The sequence below is a fragment of the Micropterus salmoides genome, unplaced genomic scaffold, assembly GCF_014851395.1.
Source record: "Micropterus salmoides isolate LMB-PRFRI ecotype aquatic unplaced genomic scaffold, ASM1485139v1 Ms_hic_scaffold_13, whole genome shotgun sequence".
Taxonomy (NCBI): domain Eukaryota; kingdom Metazoa; phylum Chordata; class Actinopteri; order Centrarchiformes; family Centrarchidae; genus Micropterus; species Micropterus salmoides.
Window position 1 is genome coordinate 20,080,060 of NW_024040374.1, and position 18,160 is coordinate 20,098,219.

Sequence of the window (18,160 nt, forward strand, 5' to 3'; positions counted from 1 at the left end):
TGTTTTTTCTTCTGCCTCATAATTCTCTATGCAGGAAAAAACATGAGTATCTTCAAAACACAATATACATTCTTTAAACATTGTGAATCAATATATCTTGAGAGAACAAGAGACTCTTGATCTGAAAAATTCCCCACCATAATCACCATGACAACCAGTTGTTCTACATTCATTTATCAAGATATTGTATTGGAAGTGATCAAGCATTAACCTTTCTCAAGAACGCCTTCATGACCTATGGTTGAATATCTTTACTGTTGATAGTTAATTATTAACTATGCATACAGTCTTGATAATTACGTCCCAGTTATATGTTAAAAAATGTTTTTCCTGATGATCACATACAGGGTACAAGGTTCAAGGTATAAGGTTGGTTATTTGTCATTATACAGCACAAGGCTGCATAAAGTAAGAAAATCTTGTTTGTCAGGTTTTGCTTCTACTTTCAAAATAGTCGGCCTGTTCAGCCCTGTGAAGTGACTCCCTCACCATTTATAAGAAAGAGCAGCAGTTCTTTCACTACCTCCCCTTGAAACAAAAATGAAAGAGCATGATTAAAATGGGTCCCAATTTAGATACATTGGTTGTGTTTTCAGGGTGTACATCTTTATGCAGGTTGATTAACAGTGATTTAATATGTTCATTTAACATATTTAATACACTGCTTTCTAACATTTACAAATGTCAAGTCACGTATCAATCATTTACTTCAGAATCAGAAAATGCCAGGTACATTTTCACATATTTTCACGTATATAAAATAATACAATAATACTAATGGGGAAAAAAGAATGCAAAAAATATACAGGATATTAATAAGCAATGTGCAAAAATTCACAGTAAGCATAAAGTAATTAGTGCAGTGGACACGGTGTGTTGGGGGGGGGCATTAGAGTCAGTGACAGTGGGGACCCAGGCCTTGTTGAGGAGGCCCACTGCAGTCGGAAAGAAAGTATTCTTGTGGCATGAGGCTTTGGTCCTGATGGACTGCAGCCTCCCGTATGAGTGTCTGAAACAGTTTGTGTCCAGGGTGGGAGCGGTCAGCCACAATCTTTCCTACACGCATCAGAGTCCTGGAGGCGAACAGGTCCTGGAGAGACGGAAGGTGGCAACCAATCACCTTCTCTGCTGACAGAATGAGACGCTGCAGCCTGCCCTTGTCCCTGGCGGTGGCAGCAGTGTACCAGGTGGTGATAGAGGAGATGAGGATGGACTCGATTTTTTCACAGTGTTGTATATTTTGTATACATGAAAGATCAGTAAAACAGTAGTTCAATATTTTATACACAAATAAAAAGACTAAAAAAGAAAACCCAATTGGACCCGGAGGTTGCCGGTTGGTCAGAACTAGTCAGTATGTGGCTTATTCCCTCCAATAACACTCTTCAACTGCTACTCTCCCCTCCTTCTACCATTTACAGGAAATGGCAACAGTTCTTTCAAACTGCATACATACATTACATACATTTATTCATTTAGCTGATGCTTTTATCCAAAGCGACTTGCAATTACTATATATGTCAGACATTGCATGCCTCTGGAGCAACCAGTGGTTAGGTGTCTTGCTCAGGAACACATTGGTGTTCGTGTCACAGTGGGGAATTGGACCCAGGTCTCTCACACCATAGGCATGTGTCTTATCCACTGCCCCATCACCAGGAAATACTGCACACATGGTTGTGTCAGTCATGATCCCCCTCTGTTAGCACCATAGACTGTATCAATGTAGAGGCCGTAGCGACCGTGACACCACCCACTGGGTTGTGGACTACCATTGTGAAGCCCATAGTTTGGCATTTTGGCTGTCGCCATCTTGCTTTTTTGGAGCCAGAAGTGACCGTATTTGGACGAGAAGGTGGAACTAGCAAGTTTGTTAGTATGGTGCATCAGTAATTCACGTTAGCTGTGATTTTAATTAGGATGTTAAATTTGGCTAGTGGGAAACAAGATTAAAACTAAAAGAACTTACAGGAAAGAATAACCAGCTGACTCCTTAGTGTCTTTTAGGACAGCCGAACACTGAACCAGACATTTTTAGGTGACCAAAATGTTACAATCAACTTTCATGAATAGAAAATACACTGTAAAAGTATCCAAGTTGTTAGATGAAAACACTGAGGTGCAGTTGGTCCTTATATAGTGGGTGTTCACACATTTCACACAGCAGACAGGTTGAAGTCCGGTCCATCTGGTCCGGACCAAGAGAAAAAAATAAATAATTTTTGCATTTTAGCTCTGGTCCGGTTCATCATCAGCGCATCATGAAGTTACCAAATGATTTGCTTAAATATATACATGACTACTTCAGCCGAATTATTATCTGATAAGGGTCTTAGGCTTGGGTGTGGCACTGGGGCTCGATATTTCAAAATTTTGCCGTTTAGTGGTGGATAAGACACATGCCTTTGGTGTGAGAGACCCGGGTCCAATCCCCAACTGTGACACTTAAAGGCAGGGTAGGTAAGAGAAACTAGCAAGAAAAGCTGGATTTTTGAAAGTATCCAATAGAGAAACTCCCACCCCCTCCCTTCTGGGCTCCTTTCAAAGCCACGCCCCCAAAACACGGGAACGCACGTTGCCAACTCTGCCGGAGGACGAGCACAGTGTGACGAGTGGAGAGCAGCGCGATGCAGCAGCTCACATCAAGGGTAAGAAAACATTTAACTTTATCATTATGAAGATAAAAAACTAACCCGGTTGTTAGTACTCACTATCAAGCTAGCATGTTAATATTGGATAGGTTTAAAAAGACTGACTGATTCAGTAATGAGCTGGCTAGCTAACTGTTAGCAACAGGTAGCTGTGCTAACAGCTGCGGTAACATTGGGCAAAGCTAAAAACAGGCTGATACACATTTTCCCGTTACCATCAGTTACATTACACGAACGTGAATTTTGTGTTAGACTTGTTTTGCATGTTAGAGCTTCCACTGTGACAGCATTATTGTCTCTGATGAGGACTGCACTCCAGAGCCAAGCACAAACCGCGACAGGACCGGGACCGGTGTTCTGTCGATTTATGCTACCTATCGTGATGTGCTACTTAGCGGTTCTGCGCATGAGCATGACCCACAAGCGCGGTCTGTTTCCACACCCATAAATCTGTGCAACCTTGCTGTTGGGCATGAGACAGCGGCTGATCAAAAACAATATCAAAATAATTATTCATTATTAGTCTTATCAGAATACGCAACCCCTGATATCTTAAATAAAGATGGCATAATATAGTATTTCAACATGCTCCCCATCTCCTTACAGTACACATGGAGTGAGTAGTTGTGCAATATAAAATGATTCTGTAGTGGGAGTATTATTTGATCGGGGATATTAGTCTATCAGAATATGTTACCCCTGAAATTATAATATAATCAAAAAACAGAAGACGTCATAATACTGTAAGAGTTCCACTTCCAGCACGACTCGTTAGAGGCTATCGATTTGCGCTATGGTAGCATTTTCCGACAAGACAGCATAGATCGTCAGAACACCGGCCCAGGGTCGAGGCGAAGCAGAGGAGGGAGGGCTGCCGGGGTCCGAGGAAGAAGAGGCAGGACGGGGAGGACGAGGTGCAAGCCGAGCAGCACATACCTGCGTCGAGCTTCACACTCCAACAACGGCATATGAACAGGTATATGTATTTTAATATTACTCTATTGTCTCCCAGTGTACTTGTTTCAAAGTTTCTCTGGTGTTTCCCCCGAAGCCCTTTGGGTGTCAAAAATAAAGTGCAATGTAATCCATCACTATTGTTATTACTTTTTATTATCGTTTACTGATTACAACTAACTACAGCTCTGCTGCAGCCATCGGCTCATCTGTGTCATGTACATTGACCTGGTGTGTAACGTGGACACAGCAGTCCTGTTAGAGAACAACAAAGCCCTGTTCAATAAAAATATCTAACCATGATGATGAATGTTCTTTTCAATAACACCGATCTTTCCCATTCGGAGTTCTAACAACTATATTCCAATTGAAATCTGGCGTTCCAATTTGTACTAGAACCAATAATTCTATATGGTAGCGAAATCTGGGGGCCAAAACTTAATAATGAATTTGACAAATGGGACAAAACAATCATAGAATCTTTCCATACAGAGTTCTGTAAGAGCATCTTGCAGGTGCAGAGAAAAACACCAAATAACCTGTGCAGAGCAGAGCTCGGCCAATACCCCCTCTTACTAAAAATACAGAAAAGATCACTTAAATTTTACAATCACTTAAAATCAGTTAACCCCCAGACATATCATCACAAAACCCTAACATACCAGGAGCTGAAACCACCAAAACACAAAGTAAATTACAATGTTATCTGACCCTAAAAAGAGAATTCACACTGGCAAATTACCTGAGTACAATAAAATGTCCCAAATTAAGAAAAATTTTGACAACATACAGACTGAGTGAACACAGCCTGGCCACAGAAAACGGTCGCCACAGACAGAGCTGGGTACCACAAGAGGAGAGACTCTGCTCCCAGTGTGACAGGGGACAGGTAGAGACAGAGCTGCACTTTCTAACCTCATGCCCTAAATATAAAACACAAAGACAAAAACACTTTGCAAACATTTCCCAAATATACCCCGAATTCGAATTCATATCAGACACACAGAAACTCCACTATTTACTGGGAGAAATGCCCAAATGTGAAATAATTGCTGCAAAATATGTCTCCTCATGCCATGAATTGAGGAAAACCAGTGGAACCTCAGACTGACAAATAATTGTACAGATTTTGAAATTATTATTATTTTGATCATTTGATATTTTAGTAATTGTTTTGTTTTTACATTTGATACTGATTTCTTTTATTTATTTATTATTTTTAATCAATAAATTATTTAAAAAAATGTTTTTTGTCTATTAATACACACACACACGTTACTGTTTCATTTATTTATTTAATTTTATTTTTTTATATATATTTTATTTTTTAACACACACACTCACTGTTTTATTTATTCATTTAATTTTTAATATATTTTTATTTTTCAACAAAAACACACACGCTTACTGTTTTGTTTATTTATTTTTTTAATTTGTCTTTCTTTTTCTTTTTTTTGTAACACAAACACACATACGCTTTGATTACTTTACTTGTACTTGTTCTTCTGTTGCATATATGATGCTTTGGCAATGTTGTTGTTACATTCATGCCAATAAAGCTAATTTGAATTGAATTGTAAATCAGAAAGTAAAAGGCTACAGAGAAAGCTAATGACTGGGCCTCAAACTCTGATTGTGGGTGACTCTGCTGTAAAAGATGTAAGAAATATGTGCAGTAAGAACATCAAAATACTCTGCTTTCCGAAGGATATGGTCTCTGACTTGGCAGAAAGAATTCTGCATATTGTGGCTGAACATCCTAGTGTGAAAAACATACTGCACATAGGGACCAATGATGTTGTGAATCAACAGTCTGAAGTGTTGAAAGAGCACTTTAATAATCTTTTGAACACAGTCAGCTCTCTGAATGGTGAGGTGTTTACCTATACCGCCAAACCAAAGAGGAGTTGAGAGATTTAGCAGATTGTTAGCATTGAACACGTGGCTCTCAACGGCATGTACTGTCCATTCAGTGCATTTCATTGAAAAATGTAACTTTCTATGGGACTGCAGATATCTATTTAAGGCAAATGGACTTTGCCTTAACAAGTCAGGAGTAAAATTGTTCAGCTCCAACCTGTTTTACTTTCTACATCACTCATCTGTTCCCACTGCCAAGGACAAGAGGGATCAAAACAAGAAGAAGACATAACACAACGCGCCAGAAATCTTGAAGGAGAATCATCACAGCTCCTACAGGAAGAGAGCTCTGATGGGATACATGAGAGCCAAGAGGAAGAGACTCCCTCCCACTCACTAACAACCACCTCTGAGGATTCACCATCTTCAGTCCCCCAATCCCCATCCAGGTCATCCTTATCTACAGACACCCTTTCTCCTTCCTCCCCCCTGTTGGAGTCTTTGGCAGGAAAAACATTTTTAATCAATGATTTTATAATCACTCACAATCTTAATTTCATGTTTTTAACTGAAACTTGGTTGGACCAAGATAACAGTACAGCCGCCCTTACCCCTCCCAACTTCAGTTTTATGAATGAAGCTAGAGTGCATAAGAAAGGGGGTGGACTGCCATTTTGTTTCCTTCAATGTAAAAAGATATCTTGTGGAAATTTAGCTTCTTTTGAATATGTGGCTCTTCAGCTGAATTCCTCTTCTCGAGCTATTTTTCTAAATATCTACAGGCCCCCTGCTGTGCAACCTTTTTTGCTGACTTTGGTGAACTGCTCGATAATCTGTGTTGACTTTGACTGTGTAGTTATTGGTGATTTTAACATCCATGTTGACAAACCCCAGGACAGAGGGACTAAAGAACTGTGTTGTGTTCTTGATAATTATGGACTGACTCAACATGTGACGGAGTCCACACAATAAGGGGCACATGTTGGACTTAGTCATCTTCAAAGGTCTGAACATTTCCAAGGTTGTGGTGACTGATGTTGCTCTTCCCGATCATTCCTGTGTTTTCTTTGAGAGTGCTATCTGCGTGCTATTGAGGCTTTCTCTTCCACACCTGCCCTCCCATGGGTCTCAGTCAATGAGCTTGTAGATTATTTAAATTCTAAAGTTACAAAGGTTATTGATGCCATTGCACCAGCCAAGGTGAAGGTGGTCTCTGCTAAGAAAAGATCTCCATGGAGAAATGACACGCTGGTTAGAACTCAAAAAAGATGTGTGGAAAAGCTCAACGCAGGTGGCGAAAAACGAATCTCCAGGTTAATTATGACATCTATAAAGAGAGACTTCGCATTTGTAACTTAGAATTGAGAAATACAAGGCGGTTCTTCTTCTTCACCAAAAACAATTATAATGCACGCACCTTGTTTGCTACTGTCGACAGGCTAACCAACCCTCCTGTGTCTGTAGCCTCTGAACTTCTATCCTCCAAGGCCTCCTCCTTCTTCACAGACAAAATTCAAACAATTAGTCAAGCAATCAGTGCCTCCACGTCAGGTACAGAAATATGTGTTGTCCCTGTGTCACTTAAAAACAATTCAGATAGCATGACACAATTCGATTCTATCAAGCATAACCACCTGGAGGACATAATACAACATCTGAAATCCTCCTCATGCTGCCTTGATATTCTGCCAACAGGTTTTTAAAAAATGCATGGCCTCAGATCTTCTACAAATTGTCAACATGTCTCTCCTCTCAGGTTTTGTTCCACAGGCCCTGAAAACTGCGGTCATTAAGCCACTCTTAAAAAAAGAGCTATCTAGACACGTCACTAATGAGCAGTTACAGGCCCATTTCCCCATTTGCCGCTTTTAAGTAAAATCATTGAAAAAGCTGTTTTTCAACAACTTAGTACTCTCTTGGCACTAAATAACTGTTTTGATGTCTTCCAATCAGGATTTCGACCGCACCACAGCACTGAGACGGCTGTTATTAAGGTCTTCAATGACATCCATTTGAACACTGACAGTGGCAAATTTCAGTCTTGGTATTATTGGATCTAAGTGCTGCTTTCGACACAGTCAACCACAACATATTACTTGACAGACTTGAAAACTGGATTCTGTCGGTGGAGAGAGACGAGGGAGAAGAGAACTGACACCTATTTTTTTCCACTTCAAGCACTGACGACGCATAGAAAGTGTTTTTCATACCTTGTAAGGAGATTTAGTTGGTGCTTGGTTGTCCGCCATTTTTGAGGGGTTAAAAAATATTACAAAAGGCAGGGTCAGTTCTTTTAAGAGCCGGCAGAAGGGGAACACTCGGATCACTCAGTGACTACACGCGATATATGCCCAGTTAAATAGGACTAAATTCTTTAATTTCGACATGCCTAAAAAGAAAATAGGGAAGATCAGGGGCGAAAGTACCATTTTTCAGAAAAACCTAACTTTTAAAGATATTTTTGGCTGTGGTCACTAACTCATAGGTGTGGTCTATCAATATCAGGTGGTATTTTGAACAAATGTAGGACTTCTGTATAATTTCACTTTAAATATAAGTGGCACATTGTTACTTTCGACAACGTCAGCTGGGGCGAAAGTAACACAACAATACAAGCTAGATTTTTTGCGTTACCACCCTTGTATTTAATAAATAAACATGACTGTGACTTAGTTAATGTGTAACTGCAAACATCTTTTGTCCTTTATCTGAAAATTTTAATTACATTTTTATTTTAAATATTCAGTTTCAAAAGTAACCTGACAGCCCAAACTTGAATTGTTTAGAATATTTCATTTTATATTAAGGATATATTATAAATATATAATATAAATATGCAAATGTGTGCACCTAAAACAGGGGGGAAATGGTTAGATGGACATTGTTTATGAACCTGGCATGATTAAAATGCACAGGAACTCCTGACATACAAACATGATTTATTTTTATACTAAAAAACTCTGGCAGGGCAAACTTCAGGGTGTGTTAAAGCACTAAATAACCTGTAGATTAATCATTACTGTGACACATGAAACGAGAGACACAACTTGTAATTCCAAAAACAGTCCCTTCAAAAATTTACTTGTTGCTTGAAAACAGTTTTCCGAAGACGGCCGCGGGAAACAATGACGAAATCATGCAATATTTGGCAGCTCCCTCAAGGGTTGTGAGAAAATCGCCTTGTTACTTTCATCCTGGTTTACACCTTGTGGAAGAATATTTAATAATCATATGATTTTGAAGTCTATTTTAAGCTAGAACAGAAGGGCCTTGCTCTAGCATTCTGTTGTTTGATCCCTTTTAAATAATTCCCCTTTTGTCCTTCTGTAAATAAATTATTGATGAATACTATTTTTCAGGTGGCCAGAAACACAACTCCAATCGAATGCTACTCATGTGTAAAGCAGCTATCAAGTTTTCCATATTAACTGAAAGGTGACTATACATCAGTTTTGAGTCCACAACTTGTTTCTGCTGCCAAAGTGGTAAAATTGAAAATTTGAGATTAATTGCATTGTTATGTGCAAAATTGTAAAAGTAGTGTATTGCGCCCTTTTAATTTAAATGTACTGCGATACACAAAAGTGCAATAACATGTGGTTTGCAAACATTTTAACCATATAATGTGCTTTCTACCAGCAGTATTCCCTTTACATAGCAATAAAATATTTCTTGTAAATCTCAACTTAAACATTAATGTAATCAAATATTAAACCAAAGCTATTTACCACTGCCAGGACATTACCTTTTATCTAGCTTGTTAAAACAAGCAGTTTTCTTGTTTTTGTTTCTGAACAGGTATCAGGGAGCAGCATAAACACTATATTCAGAAGGGTCGGGATGATGTCTACATTGAAACGTCGGGATGGATGATGGGGGGGTCTTCTGTGCATGTGTTCACTCGCACAGACTTTATTTGGTTAATAACTTGAAATGACGTTAGTCGCGGTGGGTATTTCACAAGCACGGACCAGGTAACGTTAAAGCAGCATTGAACACACAGGGTGCAGGTGTTGGTTTCGGCTGTTTGAGTTGTTTGATAGGCTGTGTCATTAACAAGCAGGCGCCTTTAAAGGTGTCCTTTTTTATAATGAGTGCATGGAACAAACATTTTGCCATTAGTTCAGTGTAAGACTCCCAAGTTCCTGAAAAAGCATTGAACTGTGACCTTGGAACTCTTGATTGGACAGTTAATTATTAATTTGACAAAGGTTTGGTCTTAATAGCACATCTTTATTTCTAGTTCAGTTTAGCACATAAACACAAACTGCCAGCAGAAGGGAATCAAAATCAAATAATGTACTATTAGTCTGCAGGAAAACAAATGGCAGTCATTTAAAATACAATAAAAAAGAAAACTTGAAACAATAGGTAATTTAATGTAATACATAGGTTTAGTTAGGATTTCATCCTAAAATGTTATTGATATGCAAACACATTACAATGTCAAATGTTAATATACACATTAAATATCTCCTTAGGCCATATTCACATACTCATGTAAAAAGGACTGTGTTGAGTGACTTTACTAACCTCCAGGACATCATTCACTCATACAAAACATACATTGTGAATATATTTCTGTGAATGAAATAATAAAAGCTTTTTTTTTTGTTCTTGTGTGTGAGCATCTGGAGGGTTCCTCTGTAGTTAAACAGCCTGAGTTTAGGACCACTCACTTGAACCATCTTCCAATTGCCTTTCCAAGTTGTTTGATTCCTCCAACTATAGCTTCACCAGCTAGAACCAGAGGATATAATAGATTAAACTCCTCAGCTTCCTCCCTGGCCTCCTTTTCATATCTGGACTGCAACTTTTGTTTTTCCTCTCTCAAGTCTTTCTCATGCTGTTCGGTTAGTTTTTTCATCTCCCTCTCTCTGTCATCACAATCTCTCTGTCTCTGTCTTTCTAGCTCTTCCCTCTCCCTCTTTCTTTCCTCATTCATCTCCTCCTTCTCCCTCTTTCTCTCCTCCTCTCTCTCTTTCTTCTCCCTCTCTCTGTCAGCATGGAGTTGCTCTTTAATTTTCTTCATCTCTTTTTCATATTTTTCTTGAAGTTTCCTTTCAAGTTTCTCTCTTTCTTTCTGTATTTGCTCTTCCTTCTCTTTCAGGATGCGTTGTTTCTCCTCTTCAAGTGCCCTCTCAGCCTCTTGGAACATCTTGTTGGTGTAGTGGCTTCCTCCGTTCCTCTGGACTATATTTCTGATCTTCTGGAGCAGCTCAGTGACCTGAGAGCGATCCTTCTTCTCCTTGTTGTTGAAGACATGGTACTGGCCGTTACATCTGCCCACGAGTTCTTGAAGTTCTGGGCTGCCATTCAAGAAGTCCTCAATAGTGGTGTCTTCAAGAAGGTCACCACCGGTAAAGAGAACCATGCTGTATCTGTCTGCAGCCTGGCCAAAGATTTCTTGAATCCTTTGCACCGTCTGTTTCTCCTCTTCAGTGTATCTGCCCAACCTGATGACCACCAGGAACACATGGGGTCCAGGAGAAGCGTAAGAGATGCACTGGCATATATCTTGAGTTGTTTTATTCATGCCAAACCTGGTGTCAAACAGGCCCGGGGTGTCAATGACGGCAACCTGTTGCCCATCCACCTCAGCTTTGCCCTTAGAACAGTCTACAGTCATAGACTTTGCACTGAACTTTGACTCAAAGCACTGTCGTCCCAGAATGGTGTTTCCAGTGGCACTCTTCCCAATTCCAGTCTTCCCCACCATCACTATCCTCAGCTCCTCATCATTTGTTCTGGTGCTTCCTGTGTAGAAGAATGAGTGACAATGAATACGAATCTTTATAAGGTTGTAAATAATGCAACTTTAAACTGCCCCCTCTTTCTGACAGTGCAGACGCTTTGCTGCTTGCTCTTGCCTCTCCTTGCATTCTTTTGCTTAAACTCTCTTTTTTTCCTGCTAGAAATCAGCAGCTCTTGGATACTTTTAAATCACTGGGACTGTCAGATAAAGTAGGCTATTGCCATACTTTAAAATCTTTATGATCTTATTGCTACGCAAGTGCAGCCTATCAATAGCACTAGCCTGTACTGCAGTGACTGGAGCTATAGCTAATGCTAATTAGCAACAAGATGCCACCCTTCTCCACAGACGACTTCTACAAACTTCTACAGAAAATTAATGATCCAAAATTAATGATCCACAGGTTAGATGTAAATGTGGAAGTGAATGGACTATGTGGGAATGACACCACTTTACCATGGACCCAAAACAGTGGACAAGAGCATGCTAACACACGGCTAATTAGCACCAACAAGAATACCAAGAAGCAGTAGGCCTGTGTACTGGGTAATAAATCTAAAAGTGGGAGTCCTCCCTGGAACGCTCTTGGTGCAAAGCCTAAGAGTAAATCATTTCCGTGGGAAATGGAAGGACGAGTAACAGGCAGAAACCAGCGCCCTGAGATTTGTGATGCGACTGGCTGGACTGCATTATCATCCAGGCAGAGCGCCTCTTCAGCCCCTGTTCTTGGTAGGACACAGCCGTGGACAGCTGCGAAATGGAGAATTAGCAACAAACCTTCCCAACAACCGAGTGTGCAACAGCAGAACAGATTTTCACCACTATTGCAGGACCCTGGATCTCCGTCTGATGACCTGGATAACATCCCATCCTCACACAGAAGGGTAAGGACTGAGAGTAAATTAGAAAGTAAAAGGCTGCAGGGAAAGCTAACGACTGGGCCTCAAACTCTGACTGTGGGTGACGCTGCTGTAAATGATGTAAGAAGCATTTGCAGTAAGAACACCAAAGTACTCTGCTTTCCGAAGGATACGGTGTCTGACTTCGCAGAAAGAATCCTGCATATCGTGGCTGAACATCCTACTGTGAAAAACATCATACTGCACATCGGGGCCAATGATGTTGTGAATCAACAGTCTGAAGTGTTGAAAGAGGACTTTAATAATCTGTTGAACACGGTCAGCTCTTTGAATGCTGAGGTGTTTATCAGTGGCCCTGTACCGCCAATCCAAAGAGGAGCTGAGAGATTCAGCAGATTGATGGCTTTGAATACGTGGCTCTTAACGGCGTGTACTGTCCATTCAGTGCATTTCATCGAAAACTTTTACTTTCTGTGGGACCGCAGACATCTTTTTAAGGCAGATGGACTTCGCCTTAACAAGTCAGGAGTAAAATTGTTTAGCTCCAACCTGTTTTACTTTCTGAGTCACTCATCTGTTCCCTCTGCCAAGGACAAGAGACAAGAGGAATCAAAACAAGAAGAAGACATGACACAACACACCAGAAACCTTGAAGGAGAGCCAACCCAACCCCCACTGGAAGAGAGCTCTGATCACGGGAGACATCTGAGCCAAGAGGAAGAGTCTCCACCTCTCTCAGTGAAAACCAACAGTGAGGATTCAACATCTCTACCCCCCCAATCCCCACCTTCAGACACACTTTCTCCCCTCTCCCCCCTGTTTGACTTCACTGATCACATGGAAGACCTGGTTAGAGCTGGGACCAAATTTACTCCCCGCACCTTCCCTCGCTCCACTCCCATTTTCTCTACCCTAAACCCCCTCACCATCCACCTCCACCACTGGTTCTAAGTCCTCCAGGTTTGACACATGTGTCACAAATACAGCGCACAACCCGCCTTCCCGCTCCGCAACGGCGAAAAAGCCCAGTAAGCTCTGTCTGATATGTGCTGGGTCCAGGCTACAAGGAAAATAGCACTCATGACTCTTCCCAGGACAATCCGGGGCTCAGTGTGCTGGTAGTCTTCTCCATCCCTGTCTTGACAGGTAACAGAAAAAGCATGGTGAATGTGAAAACAGGAAGCACTCAACATATCCTGCAAATTTGTATTAATTCCTCATCAGCTGCAGCCTGTCGAAAAAAGTGGGCCAGATAATGTTTTTAACACACTAAAGTTAGCTTTGTTAAACGTTAGGTCTTTGGCAAGAAAAACATTTTTAATCAATGATTTTATAATCATTCACAATCTTAATTTCATGTTTTTAACTGAAACTTGGTTGGACCAAGATAACAGTGCAGCTGTCCTTATCGAGTCTACCCCTCCCAGCTTCAGTTTTATGAGTGAAGCTAGAGTGCATAAGAGAGGAGGTGGAATTGCCATTTTGTTTAATGACTCCCTCCAATGCCAAAATTTTGCTTCTTTTGAATATGTGGCTCTTCAGCTGAATTCCTCTTCTCAAGCTATTTTTCTAAATATCTACAGGCCCCCCAAATACTGTGCAAACTTTTTTACTGACTTTGGTGAACTGCTGTCTATAATCTGTATTGACTTTGACTGTGTGGTTATTGTTGATTTTAACAACTATGTTGACAACCCCCAGGAAAGAGGGACTAAAGAACTGTGTTGTGTTCTTGGTAATTATGGACTGACTCAACACGTGACGAGGCCCACGCACAATAAGGGGCACACTTTGGACTTGGTCATCTCCAAGGACATTTCCGGTTGTGGTGACTGATGTTGCTCTCTCTGATCATTCCTGTGTTTTCTTTGAGAGTGCTATCTGCGTGCACACAAATGTACAAACAGAGGTGATCACAAAACGGCACATCACTGAAAACACTCAGTGGATATGCAATTCAAACAATTAGACAAGCAATCAGTGCCTCCATGTCAGTAACAGGATATGTCTTGTCCCTTTGTCCACTTAAAAACAATTCATATAGCATGAGACAATTTGATTCTATTAACCATAAAAATCTGGAGGCCATAATACAACATCTGAAATCCTCCTCATGCTGCCTTGATATTCTGCCATCATGTTTTGTAAAAATGTGTCTAAATGCATGGCCTCAGATCTACTACAAATTGTCAACATGCCTCTCCACTCAGGTTTTGTTCCACAGGCCCTGAAAACTAGTCATTAAGCCACTCTTAAAAAAGAGCTATCTAGGCAGTTCACTAATGAGCAATTATAGACCCATATCAAATCTGTCATTTTAAGTAAAATCATTGAAAAAGCTGTTTTTCAACAACTTAGTGCTCTCTTGGCACTAAATAACTGTTTTGATGTCTTCCAATCAGGATTTCGACCGCACCACAGCACTGAGACAGCTGTTATTAAGGTCTTCAATGACATCCATTTGAACACTGACAGTGGCAAAATTTCAGTCTTGGTATTATTGGATCTCAGTGCTGCATTCAACACGGTCGACCAGAACATATTACTAGACAGGCTTGAAAACTGGGTTGGACTTTCTGGCACAGTACTAAACTGGTTTGAATCCTACTTAAAGGACAGGGACTACTTATGTAGTGAGCTGACAAAAATGACATGTGGAGTTCCCTGAGGCTCCATTCTGGGACCTTTTTGTTTAACATTTACATGCTTCCATTGGCTCAGATTATGAAAAACAACAAAATATATATATAAGTATATATATATAGTTATTGTTTTTGGAGCCAGGGAGGAACAATTGAAAGTCAGTGCTCGACTTCAATCTGCAACGTTAAGAACCACAAATCAAGCCAGAAATCTTGGTGTAGTCATGGACTCAGACCTGAATTTGAGAAGCCATATTAACACAATTACAAAGTCAGCCTACTATCACCTGAAGAATATATCAAGGATTAAAGGACTTATGTCTCAGCAGGACCTGGAAAAGCTTATCCATGCATTTATCTTCAGTCGACTTGACTACTGTAACAGCGTCCTTACAGGGCTCCCTAAGAAATCCATCAGACAGCTGCAGCTGATTCAGAACGCTGCTGCTCGAGTCCTCACTAAGACCAAAAAGGTGGATCACATCACTCCAGTTCTGAGGTCTTTACATTGGCTTCCTGTATGTCAAAGAATTGATTTCAAAATCCTGCTGTTAGTTTATAAAGCACTAAATGGTTTAGGGCCAAATACATTTCCGATCTTCTGCTTTGTTACGAACCATCCAGACCTCTCAGGTTGTCTGGGGCAGGTCTGCTTTCTGTCCCCAGAGTCAAAACTAAACAAGGAGAGGCAGCGTTCAGTTATTATGCTCCATATATTTGGAACAAACTCCCAGATAACTGCAGGTCTGCTGAAACAGTCAGTTCTTTTAAATTATGACTTTTAATTAGATATTTAAGATTTTTCTTTTTACTGATAATTTACACTTGCACTGTAACTTTTACTGTCCTGTTTTCTTTTTCTTTGTTTTTAGCTTTTTATTATTTTCCATTTAACTCTTTTGACCCTGATTGTAACACTGTAACTTTTATTATGTTTTATGGTGAACTTTAACATATTTCCCTGTTGCTTTTATGTTTTATGTAAAGATTTTTTAAAATTACCTTGTTGTTAAATTATGCTATACAAATAAACTTGCCTTGCCTTGCCTTGCCCTCTGTCAGCTGAAAGTGAAACTGCATGGTGGAAACCATCTGTCCAGACCAGGCCCCCCTCAGTGCAGTGTGCAATTTTAGGAGCAGCTCCCTTCCATTTATTATTATTTTTTGGTTTGTTCATTTGACATTGATGTCCAACGTATCAGTCGTGAACAAAAGCATAAATTCAAGGGATCAAGTAAATCAAATCAAACAGTAGCAAATATGAAAAACAATTAACATTCTAAGTATCAAATGACCTCGCCATGTAGGCTCATTATGTACTTAATGGCGTCAGCATCAACGATACACATTCAGAGACAGAATAAATCACAGTGAAGAAACACAGAACATCAACAGTCAAACAGATCGGATTACTGTACACAGTGCTTGAAGTAGAAAAAAAGGTGCCAGTACTCCCCAAACACTTAATTTCCTGCATTCTGGAGACATGTTCTGCACCAATTTATGGTGGAAATGTGTTTATTTATATGAAGGGAAATTAAATTAAGGTGGCAGGTCACAATTTAAAATATACAAATATAGGCCTAATGGAATATAACGCAGTAATCAGCTTTTGGACAATGCACATTTGTTTCTATATTTCAATTGCATTGCATGTTTTATTATTGTGCATTGTTTCATTTGTTATTTAACATTTCTTGTTGCAAGCTGTTTTTCATAACATTTTAACAAAAGCTTTCAAAAAGTGATGGAGACATTCTGATTCTGACATGTCCCCAGCGTCCCCAGTGTAAATGACGCCTATCTGCCAATATTTTTGAATGTCCCGCCCCATCCACGCTGTGATTGGTCGGCTCACGAAAAGTGACACTGACGAGCTACAGTCAGCAAACGGTTGCTTGAACGGCACCCGAGCTTCTCTTCTCCCTCGTCTCTCTCTGCCGAGAGAGTTTAGCAGGCAGGAGAGAACAAGAACCGGTAAGCGTCACGTAGTGCCCAGAGAACCTGATATGGACAGGGCAGAGGAGAGTACCGGTGTAACACCGGTGCGTCCACTTCAAGACTGTACATCTACATCTGGGTTTATAGGTCATTGGTGCTGTAGTTGTTTATATGAAAATATACCACTGCAGTGGTCGAACATGAACATCCCAAAGTAAATTATGCATAATAACAGTATCACTTTGTATTTATATCCAAGCAGGTATTGGATTAAGATCTTAGAAGATGTAACTTCCTTTGTATCCAACATTTTCTTTCATTTACCTTTGTTATATTCTACATCAGCCTCAGGTGGACAAACTAGGGAGCTACACTGAGCAGTGTTTGAGCACACTGCACACTGCAGTGAGGGGCTTCTCATCCAGACTGATATTTGTTTAAAGATTTCTTAGATTTTGAAAATAAATCTTTTCCTTAACAAAATAATGAGGATGACAATATAACCGTTAGTTTCTGTGATGTCACCCAATACACCAGAGAAAAACTGATAACATAGCTGAGTTAAAAGCACATATTCTGAACCTTCCTTCAAATGAGGACTCAAGATTCTTCAGAACAAAATGGCATTCATCTCAAAAATGCAACAAATCTTTTCCTAGAGACTGAGAAATTGTTATTTTTAACTGAAAAAAATCTTAGAATTGTATAAAAGTACTCCAGAATTTGTAGTCAGATTAACACCTTGGTACAAAAGTTAAATAAGACATATATCTTTGCAGTCTACCCAATGTTAGTCTGTTGAAGTAATTGTCTATAGGAGCTACAGTACATTAGTGTTACATAAAATTGGATTTAGGCATGATCACTGTTATATAACCATAAAGTAATTGCACTTTAAAACATGGATACAGTATCATAACTTACCTAAGTTGCTGATCATGTTTGGGTTGTAATACTTGCTGCTCATGTTTGAGTTAAAGAGTACAAAGTACTGCAGTTGAAGTGAAGACACAGAGATCTGCTGCAGCTCCTTTTAAAATGGCCCAAACCACACCCATCAGTAGCTGCACTGGTTATAAAGTGAAACTGAAAGTGAAAGGGAATCTGAAGCCGCATGAGGATATTTTGGTTTGAAATATCGATGGGACTGTCAGGGGTTTTCTGGCTCTAAATGAGGCAGAGGTGGTACCTTCAATTGGCTCAAGCAAACACTTTTTACAAGCCACATATTTTAAGAGTGTTAATGATGATATGATTGAAGAAAATGACAATTATCATGTTAAATCATATTTTATAAAGAAACATAAAGGCACCCTGTTCAACATTAAATCAAATACAGTCCCAGACCTCAGGTGGGACATCTCTACCATTAAGACAAAAGTCAATCATTTACCATTCATACTGTGATGATAATTACTTAGTACATGTCCCAGTTATATGTGAAACGTCTGTAAAGAAAAAAAGGTTTTCCTGATGGCCACACGCTGGCATGTTTAT

At 39.9% G+C, this 18,160-nt stretch overlaps 1 protein-coding gene across 1 annotated transcript; it reads right to left on the reverse strand.

The window, feature by feature from the left end:
• Positions 1–9,677: 9,677 nt before the first annotated feature.
• LOC119900813 (GTPase IMAP family member 9-like) lies at positions 9,678–17,719 on the reverse strand. The gene is made up of 2 exons (XM_038716072.1): positions 17,588–17,719; positions 9,678–11,222 (listed from the first exon to the last, which is right to left on the reverse strand). The coding sequence occupies exons 1-2, from the start codon at positions 17,628–17,630 to the stop codon at positions 10,141–10,143; spliced, it is 1,125 nt and encodes a 374-aa protein (XP_038572000.1). The 5' UTR covers positions 17,631–17,719; the 3' UTR covers positions 9,678–10,140.
• Positions 17,720–18,160: the final 441 nt, after the last annotated feature.